General features: G+C 39.4%; 1 protein-coding gene across 3 annotated transcripts in view; it reads left to right on the top strand.

The window, feature by feature from the left end:
* SPAG9 (sperm associated antigen 9) overlaps positions 1-13,977 on the top strand; it is a 65,888-nt gene that overhangs the window by 1,519 nt on the left and 50,392 nt on the right. For 2 of the 3 annotated variants that reach the window (XM_080394086.1, XM_080394087.1), the window contains exon 2: positions 5,276-5,396. In XM_080394086.1, the coding sequence (XP_080250212.1) occupies positions 5,276-5,396 (121 nt within the window). Of the gene's footprint in view, positions 1-5,275; positions 5,397-12,812; positions 12,872-13,977 lie in introns of those variants that run through there. The other variant, XM_080394088.1, reaches the window with a different exon arrangement.

Here is a 13,977-nt window from a genome sequence, read left to right as displayed (position 1 = left end):
TTGTTCCAGGACATGGTTGGTTTGTTATGAAGTAAGGTGGCGTGAATGGTGTCCCCCCAGCTCTTGGGCCAGCAGACCGTTCATCCTCCTTGCAAAACATGTAGTTGTTTTACAAAGCCTTATGGACTTCAGTCTGGGGGCTGTTGCTGTAAAGACTTAATAGCTAGTTCTGACACGACCTGCATGTAAAAGGCTTTTCTAGAAAATGTTTTTATTAAGAGAAGAGGAAGGGGCTGATTAAGTATTTTCTGAACTAATTCATGAGAAAATCAGTCAGGCTTGAAACACAGGCAGCATTTGCCAGATTGAAAGAAGCAGGCCTTGGGCAACAGAACAGAAACCAAAACAATATGATGAAATAGAATATGGTATTAATTGTGGGTATTCAGGAGCTGTACATACCTAACGTTGGTAGCGTACTTTGCTGCAATCTCCATTTCTTTGTGTCACGATAAATTAACTTGAGAGGACCAAGCATTATGCAGTCTAAAAGCTAGTACTCCTGCTGCAGGACAGCTTGCTGATGCTTTCCAACGTGCAGTTAGACCAAAGACCATATTTTCAATTGTAAGCACAAAGGTCATCTTTTTGTTATGTTTTGAGGTCGGTTGTGCTGTACATATGTTAAAATGTCTGTCAGAGGTACCTCATGAACATACACCATGCTTTACGTGTTTAATTCAGACTTGATGGTTGCAACTGTTTTTTTTTGAATGTTGAGATAACCTGATGGGTGCGTATGGTTGGAATGAGAGGAGGGAACATGAATATAGCACTTTTTCTTGGACAAGGAGTTAGTGGCTTGGTGTGTTTCTTTCCTTTCCTTGTGGAGGTTGCTTGTGTAATCTGATAGCGAAGTGGAGAACTTTGAGCTAAGTTCAATATTCCGTATCATCTGTTCTGACTGTCCTGAAGAAGTAACATACCTTCTTTTACTTTCTGCTTGCTGTTGTAGGAATTTTTCTTTGCAGAAGTATCTTGATGAATATTAATAGTTTACTGTTTGACTAGGAATCTCCTTACACCATTGTCCTGATCTGGGTCCTTTATTTCCTGTACTTTAAAAGTGTTACTGAAGAAACGTCTTGAAAGTTGTTGCCTGTGGACTTCGTTAAGGTGACTTTAAAAAAAGAAAAAGATTATTTCAGAAGTTCTGGGCCTACTTCTCAGTCCTCTAGGTAAACAGTCATGATCTTTTTTGGTTGCTATGAAGTCACTCGTCTGACTTTTAACATGGTACATTTTATGTTATAGCTAAAGAAATAGAGGAACCAGCTTATTCTGCTGTTCTGCTTACAGTTCTGCATAACCTATCTTCCCACCTAGTGAATGTTAGGCGGCATGCTCTGCCACAAAGAAGTGGGAGAGGAAGAAGGATTTGGGGTTCTGCTATTTTATATGCTGATAAGTTTTACTTCTACAAAAGTATACTGCTCCATACTTGTGTGTGTGGCTATCAGAAGTGTTTTCTGTGGACTTGAAAACAGGATCAAATCTGCTCCTTTTATCCATGTCAAGCTGTCTAGTATATCTCTTAGTTTTTCGGCTGTTGGTGGGATTAAACTGTTCTTGAAATCTGGTGTTTGGTACACGTTTGCTACTTTTGCAACCATGCAAAAGGATTTACTGTCATGAAAATTGGTTTAAGTAATAGTGGCAACTCGATGGCTGCCTCTTCTTGTTGTTCCCAAAGTTAACTTTCTTTGTTGGGATTGTATGTTAAGTAAACGCTCTGCAGTAAGAGTTTAAATATTTTTAATTTCAGAGAACAAAGTTCAGATCCATTATACAGAAACCTTGCTAAAATGGCATGGAAGTTACTAGGTTGTTTTCAGTTACATATATTTTTCTCTACCCTAAGTCCAGCTGAACTGGCTTTATAGTTTTCCCTACCTATTCCAGGAAGAGCACGGCACTGGCTGAAAAGCTGGCATCACTGCAATAAAAGTTACTGAAGGACATGTCATAGGGTAATAAAGACTGCCAAGTAGGTGGAACCCTGGCATCAGATATGCTTAGTATTGCACCTGGATCGTGTGACGGGAACACTAATTTAAAATATAAGGAAATAGAAGATGACATAAATATAGGAAAAAATGTTTCATTTGGCTAGTACTGTATTACGAAGTGATTAAGTAGTTACATGTGTGAGAGAGGGCTCCAAACGTGTGTGCTGTGCTGCTCCATTGTGTAGTCTGAGTTCGTGTATATTGTGATCATTATTGCTGTAAATTTTAAGTATATTTAAAATTGATTACATAAAGACTTCTGAATCTTGTTGGCGAATAATTTTTCATATTTTTTATTGGAGGCCTTTAAAAACAGGTTAGGCAAACGTCTCCCTGAAATGACATAGTTGATACTGCCTGGAGAAAATGGGGAGGATTAAATGGGAGTTGCCGAACGTAGTTTATGGAGGTATCACAGGCTTGGATTTCAGCAGTAGGCACATGCAGGAGGAGGTATGCATCATATCCTGTGTGTACACCCCATTATATCCTAATCAAAATTAGGATCCAGGCACCAACACTGTGTATCAGAGCGGTGAAAAAAGATGACCTTTTAAGGTCTGCTGAGTCCTATCTTCTGTTATCTTCACGGTATTCAGTCCCATTGTTTTAGACTTGCTGGTGTCCTTCAGCTTGTTCTTTAAAAAAAAAAAAAAGACACTAAAATATCTTGCTTCTTGTTAGAGTTGTAAGATACGGTTTTGTGGCCTAGACAGGATGTCAGTTAAAATGAGGAAAGCTAGATTTTTGTCTGCCTTGGTGTTTTGTGTAACCAGTAGCTCGGGTCGAAATAAGGGAATGTCTGGTATCCATATATACGGTGGCTAACGTGTTCCTGCGTATGCTGTGGCATTTACATTAAACAATGCAGACGTGCAATATTGGAGTGCATCGTCGATGTAAAAAAATAATTATAAAAGTCTTTTAGTATGTGTGTTCAGCCTACCTTTGGCTGCTGTGGGGGTTTATCTGACTAGTGATTCCATTGTAGTCCTACAGCCTTAGTCAGGACAAGATGATCAATCTCCTGGGGCTCTGCCTGTGTTAATACTGTCACTGGAAGGAGAGGTGAAACCAAATAGAAACGTTCAAAGTCTGAAGTACTCTATGATGTGATCAGGTATAGTTTTCAGCAGAGGAAAAAGCGTTACCCAGCTCTCATTACAAAAATGCTTTGAAGAGATGTAACTGAAGTTCTAACTTTTAACAAAATGAAGGTAGACTAGTGGAAGATGACAAAGCCGTTTAATACAAAGCTGGTTTCAATACTTGCAGCTGAAGAACTTGAAGTACAAGATTAGATCCGTCTTTAGTTTTGTGAGTAACGATGACATTGATGGCTTTGAATGGCTCAGTATAATTGTCACTTGCCTTTTCCAAGTTATGAGGCACATCTGACTTCGGGAACTCATCGGAGAAGCAGCTAAACAAAGATGTTACAGTTTTATAATTCTTCTTTCATGTTTTCCCATGTTTAATACAACAAATGATGTTGGTCTTTAGCCCCAGTGCCAAATTTGTGTCAAATTTTGAAGCCTGAAAAGGGTAAGTCTGGTAAGAATAAGCCAGACGTGACTTGAATCTTTAATCTAAAAGGGGCAAAACTCTTGCATCATCTACTACAAGGGAGACATGAAACAAATTTAAAGTTTGAGGGTTTGAGTTTTACATTGACAAATTAATATTCCCAAACTTTGTGTTAAGGGGGTAGAAAGACTTTTGCACATCTGTCTTTTTGAAGTGGGAGAACTGATTTTAAATTGCAGAACCCAAAGCAGTGCTACCTGGGCTGATGTCAGCTCTTTCTCAATTGTTTCATGATTTAGCTTCAAGCACAGTCATATGAACACCATGCCTAGTCCTGTGATGGCTGTGGAGAGCTTGCCTGAAAGGAACTCTTGTTCTACTTCATACATTTTGATGCAGTGCTACATCTGAAGTTACTTTTGAGCAAAACTTCTGATGACCCTGCTAAACTGAAGCTCTTTTCATAGGGCTACAAGTTTCTGCTTTTGTAAAAACTGTAAAAACACATCAGTTAAAACTTGGTAGTAGCTTATTAAATGTTGATGTGTGAGCATTTGAAGTATTTTTCCCCCTAAGTTTTCCTAGCAATACGTAGGAAGAATTTATATTCAAGTCTCACCTATAGCATTCCTGTTTTTAAGTTGCTGCCACCTCTGTCTCTTTGCTTCCGTGTGGTACCCAGCTGCAGCTTGCTTTCTGACTCTTCAGCTGCCTTGGACGTTTGGGTTTTTTTCTTCAAAGGCTTCTGGTATACTTTTCCTTGCCATACCATAAGCCTTCTGTGCAACTTGTGTTTGTGGCCTTGCTTTCTCTTTGCAGTGCAGAGTAGGGAACGCTATGTGACCTAAGACATCTTTGGCTATTAGAAATTTTCTTTGTGCTACCAGTACACATTGAATTTCTTAAGTTTTTGGTTAAGAAAAATAGCAAAAAAAAAAATGCTTTAAAAACTGCTGTAATGATGAATTGGTAACATTAGTGTTATAAAATGTAAACACGGATATATGTGTCACAGTGAAAGCCAGAATATTGTCAGAAAAAGTTGGTAAACAAAGGTAGCAGAAGGTGATGACGGTCAGCATAATTGCAGAGCATCTGTAAAGAGTTTTTATGCAGTTGACTGATTGTAGGAGATGGTTATTAAGTATTTGATGAAGACTACGAACATTTTGTAACCTGCCAAATGATAACAGAAATTGGGTGGGGATGAAAAGACAGCATGTAATTTTGGTTGACGCTATCGCTGGTGAGTCCCGACTGCAGTGTCTGTACCTCCGTGGCTCACAAGTGAAGATACGCTTCACCCATATTCACTCAAATCTCTGTATTCACATGTGGTGTTGGGAGGCAAGTGTGTGAATTTAGGAAGTAATGAAATAATTCATTTTTATATTAGTCCCAGACAGGCTTTTCTGAAGTAGTTGGCGCTTAGTTGACGGCAGTAACACAGAATAACGTAGGTGAGGGACGCTTGACTGATGGACACTGGACTAAAATAGCATCCTTCGTGTTTAAATGTGGGCTGCAGGTCTGTTGTTTTGGAAACCTGCTTGCACCCTTCCTTGCTGCGAAGGGCTGCTGTGTTGTTTCCTACATGCTGCTTGAAGTGAAAGTCTTTTTAAAAATAAATCTAGAAATGACTGTATACCTGTTACTCAGAGAAAGAGCTTTGCTCGGGCTTTTTTAGAAAAAATAATCTGTAATTAATTATTGAGTCTAACTTCACTTTTTCTGTTTAGAAATTCATAGAGTTTGAAGATTCTCAAGAACAAGAGAAAAAGGACTTGCAGACCAGAGTGGAAGCATTAGAATCACAAACTCGACAGCTTGAACTAAAAGCAAAAAATTATGCTGATCAAAGTAAGTGAAATATATTGCATTCCATTTCAGTGATATTGGTGCATTTTAAATTTTGTTCTGCAAAACAATAATACATATGCTAAATATCTGTGCTATCAGATTCCTGTGTTTTGACAGATAACTAGGTTTAACTATTGTGCAAGTTTGTTTTCCTTAGAATTAAGGCAAACAAATTGGGTACAAGCTTGTGACTTGTAATCTGATTCTTCTGGTATTCTACATGTTTTGTTTTCCTTTTAGACCATGCTGTTTTCATTTTTAGCAACTTTTTCAGGAGATATTTAGAACTTATTTCCTTGTTAGTGATCATAAAATAAGCTTAATTTTCTTCCCATTAAACTGTTGTCTGTGTTAAATAAACTCAAATACATTTGTTTTTAGAAGCACTACTGGGATGAGAATACCATTGATGCTGCTTCTCATTAGCTTTTTTATAATTTTTGCTGAATTATTTATTTCTGAGGCATTTAGCTTTTACAGGAAAAGGGTTAAGGAGGAACACTTCCACTTCTAGAGATGTTCTGTGTAATTTACGAAAACTTGTGTATTTTTTGGAAAAAGATAACAATGATCAGTTTTCCTGAAATATTGGAAGTGATGATGTGAATGCATTGTAGCTTAGACATTCTGCTGGACTGCAGCTTATTGGGGTGCAGTCATTGGCTGAAACTCTATCACCAGTGTTGAGTATAAAGGGTAGAGGAAGAAAAATACTCAGACCCACACAGAAATCTTCTCATTTCATCCCCCTGTCCCACAATCTTCGATTGAAGATGAAAGACCAATGCTGTCAATGATGAATTAATTTTTTTTTTTTGCTGTGAGTCTGTTTAACATGCAGTGGTTTTGTTTTCACTTAACCTTTTTAGCAGTGTAGAAATAATGATCAATACGAATTAATGTGAACATTTTGTCAAGCTTCTAAGCTAACTTCTATTGATTTAAGACTAGCATGTCTGTCAGCTTTTATTGCTGTAAAGTAAGACTGTACCAAGCCTGATAAGGTTGAGATAAGTTCAGTTTATAAAAGCAGAGTGGCAGTTGTCAAAATAGCCCCTTTTCATTATTTTCTTCCTTTATTTCTGCTTGGCCACCTTTATTGTCTATAACACAACAAGTTATAACCCTTTTTCAACTTAAGGTATAATAATCGTCCTGCAAAATTTCCTTTTCAGTGGCCTGAGTGAGTCTAGAACAGGGTAGAAGTGTTAGTGCATTATGTTAGGATTAACATAAGCAGCATACAGACCTGAATCTTTCTGAGATTTGAATGCTTTAGAATGCTGTTGGCAGATCTTAGAGGCATGTACTTCTTCAGGTCTATTGCAGTTAAAATGTTCTTGGATTCTGTGCAGACAGTGATGGAGGAATACCAAGCAGTCTTCTCTAGTGAAAACCAGGATGATTGATTTCCAGGAGTGTGTCGAGTCAAGCTAAGATTGTTAATCGTAAAGTGTATTGTAGAGACTTGTATCAGAAATGCTATGATTCTTGTGAATGGAAGTGTGTGCGTGTTTAAAAGCAGCAGAAGAGGGGAAAAGAAAACATTGGAACAAGAGTTGAGTGGTCTGTTTTGTTTAACAAAGGACACTGTTTCCAGAACGCCTGTGCTCTAAGTCCACAGCCCAAACAGCTTGTTAATGGGAGACCCTGTGCTCTGACAACAAGATTATGGCATCAAGATTGCACCATGCCGTAGAATCATTTAGGTTGGAAAAGACCTTGAAGATTGAGTCCAACCATTATGCCAACACTACCAAGACCACCACTAAATCATGTCCCTGAGAGTTGTGTATGTTGTTACTTTTTCTGTTAATACAATAAAAAAGTAAAAATAAGTTGCACAAAAAAGAAAAATAATTTGGATTCCTGGCAATGTATGTGGCAGCATATCTGGAGTTTATCGTACAGAAATTATGCTTACTTACGCTGATGTACATAACACCACTTTATATTGTGTTATGAATCTGTGTAGAATTATTTTTTTGCCTTGAATATTGGACCTTCAAATATATGTATGATTTTAAACTTTTAATTAATTGTGTGTATATATGTGTGTGTGCATATATATCATAATGATGAAAGTATTTGCCTGAGAAACTCAATTGTTCCAGTAGAACCACTGAGTGTTGGCTAGAACTATTTTTGGAAGAAACAGTGTTGTGGAAAACAATTATAACAACATAAAGTTCTGGTGTTAAAGCATTGACTTTTAAACAGTTCCCATATCTCTTTATTGGAGAAAAATCTTTTGTGATGGCAAAAGAGTAACTTTGAAGAAGCAGTGGGGCTGTGTTTTGGGTTTTGCCTATGATTTGGGTTGATAGTTGTCTGGGACAACATGAAAGACTGTTACACAGATTTGATATGCTGCTGATGCAGAGCAAGATCAAAGCGGACATAAGCACAGTTGTTGAACACCTAATGAGTATTATGCAAGTGAACTGGTTTTTTCAGTGCTCTAAATTTCTAGGGTACAAAAACTATACTAGTGTACATACTCTTGAAGTAGTCTACTGTGTTACCTTGTTTTCTGTTTTATAGGCAAGGCGATTTGTATGTCCTATGATACTTGAAGATACCAGTGTGTCACTTTAATTTACTGGATGCAGTTACAAGTCTTCTAGCTCTGTTTCTTTTTTCTCTTCTGCTTGCTCTACTAATGCCTGTGCATCTAAATTAGTCCGTGGTATTGCCAACTGTTAACCACATCAACATTCAACATAGTGGTGGTGTTATCATTGATAATGGGAATTGCAAATGCCTGGCACAGAGCAAGTAAGCAAACAGAACCTGGCTTTGCTTTTTCTGTGTCAAGAGTGCAGAGTCTGAGGTAGCAACATCGGTTTGACATGATTAATGGTTTAAAATAGAAAACAGGTAAGACGTAGTGCCATCCAGTACTTTTAACTACAAGACTTTTTGCTTCTTGCAGGCTGCTTGTGCTGTATGCGTTTTTCTTCACATAGTCAAGGCCTTGTGAGAACTTGCGAGAACAAGTTTTGTCCGTTAAAAAGTTTTGACTCATTCTCTTGAACACCCTCCGTTCTGAGCATTTAGTGAAGACTAGTTAGCCCTGGGATAGGGCAGCTCTTGAGTTAGGTGGTCGGGTTCAGCATGATTGTTATGTGCTTAAACATGCATGCCGGTTAAAACTGCTCCAGAAGCCATGGTTTTGTTATGTCCTGAATTGTGCTTGGTTTTGTTGTCTTAGAGATCATCATGCTAATGAAAAAAAGTATTTCTTTGCACTTAAATTTATCATGTAGGATTACATTTTTAGCCACCTTTTCAACCAGCTAGGTTGGAACCAATTGGCTGTTTGAAATTAAAGAAGTGAAATAACCACAGGAACTTAGTAACTGGTTGACACAAAATAAGTTTCTTAACTGATGACTTCTCCCTGCATTACAAATTTGAACATTTACTATCAGCTACCTCCTAGATGAGTGAGCTACCGTACTCTGCTCTTTCAGGAGGAAAAGGGAAGAGGGAGACATGATGGCCTGACCTGGTGGCACTGCTGGGCGGATCGTGAGCCGCAGCAGATGATGAAATCCTGAATGGTGCAGGCAGCTGCACGTTGAGTTGCACTCTTGCGTGATGTATAGCGCTCGGTCCTGGTATTTCATGGGTTGTGGCGGTTGCCTAAGTCAAGTTTGCTGCCAAAGGGTGGTGCAACACGTTGCATTGTGGGATGTTTTTGTAAACTTTACAACCGCTTAAAGGAGAGCAGAGTAAGGATTTGCAACTTCTATTTGAGTGCAGGAATGTGCTGCAGTGGTGTGGCTCTTTGGCCTGTGATCCATCTCCTCATCTCATTTTGCACTGCTGCTCTTCTCTGTAACTTTCCATGGTTTGCCTCTGCCCTTGTGTTGCGTTACCTGTGCAGGGAACAGAGGAGAGATGGCACCTGTGCTCTCAGGGACCTGTGGGCTTGTGGAAGTTAAAGCAAGTTAAATATTGCAAAGTTCCTGGAGGTTTTTCTAGGGCTGATGTTGGTACAGGCAGAGTTTTTAGAAGCTCTTGCTGTCGGGTTTCTAGCAAATGTTACTGAGTGTGAGCAAATGTCTCTTTTTAGTCTTATGACTTGACTAGGCTCCGATGGATTGTGTTTTTTCCCAACAGCAGAGGGCACCTCTGACTATTGTGGATGTGCACCAAGCATGGAAATGTCAGGTTTTCAAACAGTAAGTTTTAACACTTAAATTCTTCTCTTTTCCTTTCCTTCCACTTCAATGATGTGTTTGGTACAATCTTAAACATTTCTTACAAAAACTTGAATATCTCTGACTTGCACGTTATTTCAAGTCTTTGCTGTGCTGAGACCCCCTAACTCAGCTTGTAATTAGTTTGCAGCATTAGAATGTTTCAAATTTCAACCTTGAATCTGGAAAAACTAGGCACTTAGAGCTGTTAAAAACTTGTAATAGCGATATACAGCTTGCTTGTCCAGCACAGCTCCCCGAGGGCACCTGATACTGCTTTGGATACTGCTCGGTGTCCAGTTCCCGAAAGAGATGAGTGCCTTTCAGTGCTCACATGATGTGCCACTGAATTCTGTGGGGGCTATGGAGGTTTAATTTGTTTCTCCTACTTGCTTCACTTTTGGGGAATGTCAGTTCTTTTTATGTATCACAGGCTGTAAGTTAATTAAATTTTTTGGAGTAAAAGTCAGCTGTAGTGTATTTGGACTTACTGCAGGAATGGAACAGGTTTGGAGTATGCCTTCATTCTCAGAGTAACTTATTTCGGAGAGAATCTGAAAAACACCTAGGTGTGCATGGTTGAAGTGCTTTCTGATGGAGGTGGTAGGCTGTGGGAGTTGAAAGGTTTGGTTCCTTTTCTGGATTTGCCTAGTGCTAAAGTGCAACCAGGGTAACATACTGCATTTGAGAGGACAACCAAGGCACAGATATATTTCTGTACCTCAGTTTGTCAAACCTTAGCTTTGCAATTAATGCTCAAGTTAGATTATATTCGGGGAAAACTAGATATGTAAAAAAAAACAAACACCCAGACAAACAAAAATAATCCCCCAGTAAACAAACAACTCTTGCTCTTCTGAGCTGTAAATGTTGTGATACAACTGTTGGGATGATTGTGTTTCCTGTGTCAGGTGACATTGTGCAGCGATTGCTATTGCTTGCTTTGGGTTTTATTTGGGGTATGAGACAAACATTTTGGCAGCTGACCTAAAAACATGCAGATTTGATTTCCTTGGAAGCTAACCAGAACTGTTGCTTTCACTAGCTTGAAGGGAAAATGCAAGACTGGATTCTTTTGTGAATCTTCTTCAGATGTGATTTGATATTTTATTTTTACCTGAGCTCTCCAAATAGCACCATTACTGTCATGTACACCCAGGTAGGCAGCTTCTTGATGTGTATATGATCTGACGGCATCCAGTACTGAGATAGACCTGCACAGAGCTGCAGCAGCAATTTAACACAGACCTGTCTAGTGAGCAGGGAGACTCTTAATATGAACTTCGAGCTGTGGAGCTTAACGTTGTTTTGAGATTTGACTTGTGTTGCATATCTGCGTGCATGATGATGTGAATAACTGAACTGGTATGAAATATATCTTGTCAGTGATGCTATTTCTAGGCATGGCTCAACTGGGGTGTTTATGCTAGGGAATACAGGAAAGCTTTTCAATAGATCCTTGAAAGAAGTTGAAACGTTAAGGTTTGTTCAGCGGGCATCTGGATTGTTCCTGTTTTTCAAAGACTGAGAACAGCAGAACTAATCTGATTTCCAGCAAAAAGGGAACAGCTTGACTTCTTGTATTTCTTGATTAACAAATTTGGAGCTTACTGTTTGCCACTTTTTTTCCTCAGTGCAGCTGTTTCTCATCTACATTGGTTTGTTTACAAAGCAGGTTCTCCCACTGCCGTTCCCTGTGTATCATTCACTAAGTGTGAGGAGGCTTTCTATAAAGAGAAATGTGAGCATCAAAGTGTACGGGAAAGGAAGGCTTTGTTTCCAACTAAAGCTTTTCTCAGCTACTTTCATGGCTGCCCGATGCTGTGAAGTTGCAAGAGTCCCTGCTGTGCTGGGCTTGTGCTGTGGGGACCAGGCTCCGCTAGATGGGGCAGAGGGTGCAGGCAGCGTGGGAGGTGGCACCGTGTCCTGCTGCAAGGCTGGAGGCTCAGATAAAGTGGAGTGGAAAATTAGAGCAGTGATCGGCCTGCTTTAAACTTGGCTATTAATATACCTGAACAAAAACGATGAGAGGAGGTTGAAATCCACCGGCATATAATTAACTGCTCATGTACCTTTTTAAATTAAGGCAGTATTGTGCTAGTGGTTTAGGTGCTGGAGTTTGATTGTTACAATAATTCTGTTGCTGTAAATGTCGCAGTAATGAAGAAAACTACTTTAAATGTGTTTTACTGTTTAATGTTCCTGAGTTGTCACTTGTTACTGGGCTTGAAAAACAAATCCAGTCTGCTGTAATTTCTCTGTTCGTGCTGACTTTGTGTTGGATTTTCTCAAAAAGTGACTTGCTTCAATAGCCAAATGTAAGCGAAGCATCCCAAAACAGTCAATCAATCAAAACTTTTCTCAGTGAAACACCGTTTTGGCCAGAGACAGGGTAAGAAGTTGGTACTAGGTCCACATGATATATACCTTAATTTTGGGTAGCTATTGTCTGTATCATTGTTAATTTTGAATTTCAACCTATGTGAGGGATCCCCTGGCATATGATTGTCTTTATATTGTATGGTTGTAGCAGAACGGTTGAGGAGGCTTTATTTTTTAAGCTTTGCCAGGTTTTTGGTGATAAATTACAGTGATTTTGTGGGTCTGAGACACAGTGGATACCTGAACAGTCCAGAAGTGTCAGGGATAAGCTGTATGTGTTGATATTTGCTATCAACAGAGCATTCTTGACAGCTGAATTATCTTCCTTTAAAGTGCTCTACTCTTTAAACTGAGAACTAGACCTGTAGTTCACAGTAGTAAGAGCTACTTGAAGACATCGGTCTTGTCAAGGAGTTGAATTTATTTCTTGTTTTACAAATCAGTTTTCTGTCCTGCTTATTGCCAGGTCTTGCCACTTTCAGGTTAAATACTTGTTTGATAGCTTCAGTCCCTGTTTCAATCTGTGGCTGATGTGTGTGCTGTGTAGCAAGTACGTAATACATCATAAGGTCCTGCTGGATCATGGGACTGATTACTCTTGATCTGTGTCTTAACTTTGGTATGGGTCCTGCTTTTAAGAATGGAGCTGGATGGAGCCTGCAGATAGTCTTAGTGCTAGAAAATGCTCATTAATGAGCTGGATCTCTGTCTTGGCTTGTGTAGCAGGAACTTGTAATGCCTCTTGAAGGCATCGTACTGGTTGATTTGGCATGCTAGCAGGTCTGTTTCTCTTTCTCCCCCTCAGGCTTTTCAGCATTTTGAGGCAGAGGACAACATACAGATGGAGGGTGTTCCAAACTTGGTAAAAGCCATCAGACTTGGGAGGTAAGCTCTGATTTTTGAACAGGCAGGGTGGGCAGCTGTGCTGCCTAATTCTTCATAACGCTGTCAGGAGGCAGAAATTCCAGAGGCTTCTTTCTAGTTTGCTGTAATATTTAATCTCCCATTTTTAGGCTTGATTGGTTTGATTGGAGAGAGAACTGTGGTTGGGATTGGTACTTCAGGTCATTGAAAGTTTTAGAATATTGACAGTGCTGGAGAATGTTGCAGGTAGATCTTGGGCATGCATTTGCAGTGTTGTTCCAGTGGGATGCTTTCCTATCAGCTTAGAAACGCTAGAATATTTGCATTTTATGCTTCAATTTACGATGCTTGGAGATCTTTAAAAATTTTCTACATAGACTTATAGCTGTGAGTAGTGAAACCTTTTCATGTGTATTGTATTCTGCGCATGTAATACCTTACACAATGTCACCTTGCAGTGTAGTATCTTCTGTGATGTAATGAGGATACAATGGCTTCATAAAGATGTATTAAAACAGAGACAATGGATATTTTGCTTTTAGAATGTATGTCATCACACTGATTTTACCATTTACCCATTAAGAATTAGACATGTTAGTTGGAAAAAAAGTCTTAGCCTGAGCTTTTTGTATTGTTACTGAAGTGAAATTGATGGGAACTGTGTCTGGTTGCCACCTTGCGAGCCCAGCATGTGTCAGGCAGTGCCAGTGCCCAGCTCCGTTCCTCCTGGGGGGGTGTTCCTGGGGAGGTGCCAGACTTCCACTCTTCTGTGTGCTGGTGGAGTACAGTGGAACTGGTGACTGTTTGGTTTTAACTGTGCTTCTGGGTGCCAGTGGAAGGCATTTTTTAGTTTTCTGTTACTACTGATGGGAGAGAACCTTTAGTAGTGTTTTAATAAGTTTCTCCAAGGTTTGGGGGAAAGAATCTGGTGGTCTTGTTCTGGCTGTTCTTAACTAGGTTCGTTTATCTGCTGTGTTCAGATCCATGGTGACCTCTGATCCTCAGGGAATATCTGATCTTTTCCACAGTGCTTAGTTGGAAAAGAGAAGCCTCCTCTGTTGGTGGTTTTGTTGAGATCTTATCTTTGATGGGAGGCATGTTTGGGGTACATAGATTTCTGATGTTGC

Source organism: Falco punctatus (genome assembly GCF_963210335.1).
Source record: "Falco punctatus genome assembly, chromosome: 1".
NCBI lineage: Eukaryota > Metazoa > Chordata > Aves > Falconiformes > Falconidae > Falco > Falco punctatus.
The sequence above is the reverse complement of the archived record's forward strand: the minus strand, read 5'-3'. Positions and strand labels throughout refer to the sequence as shown.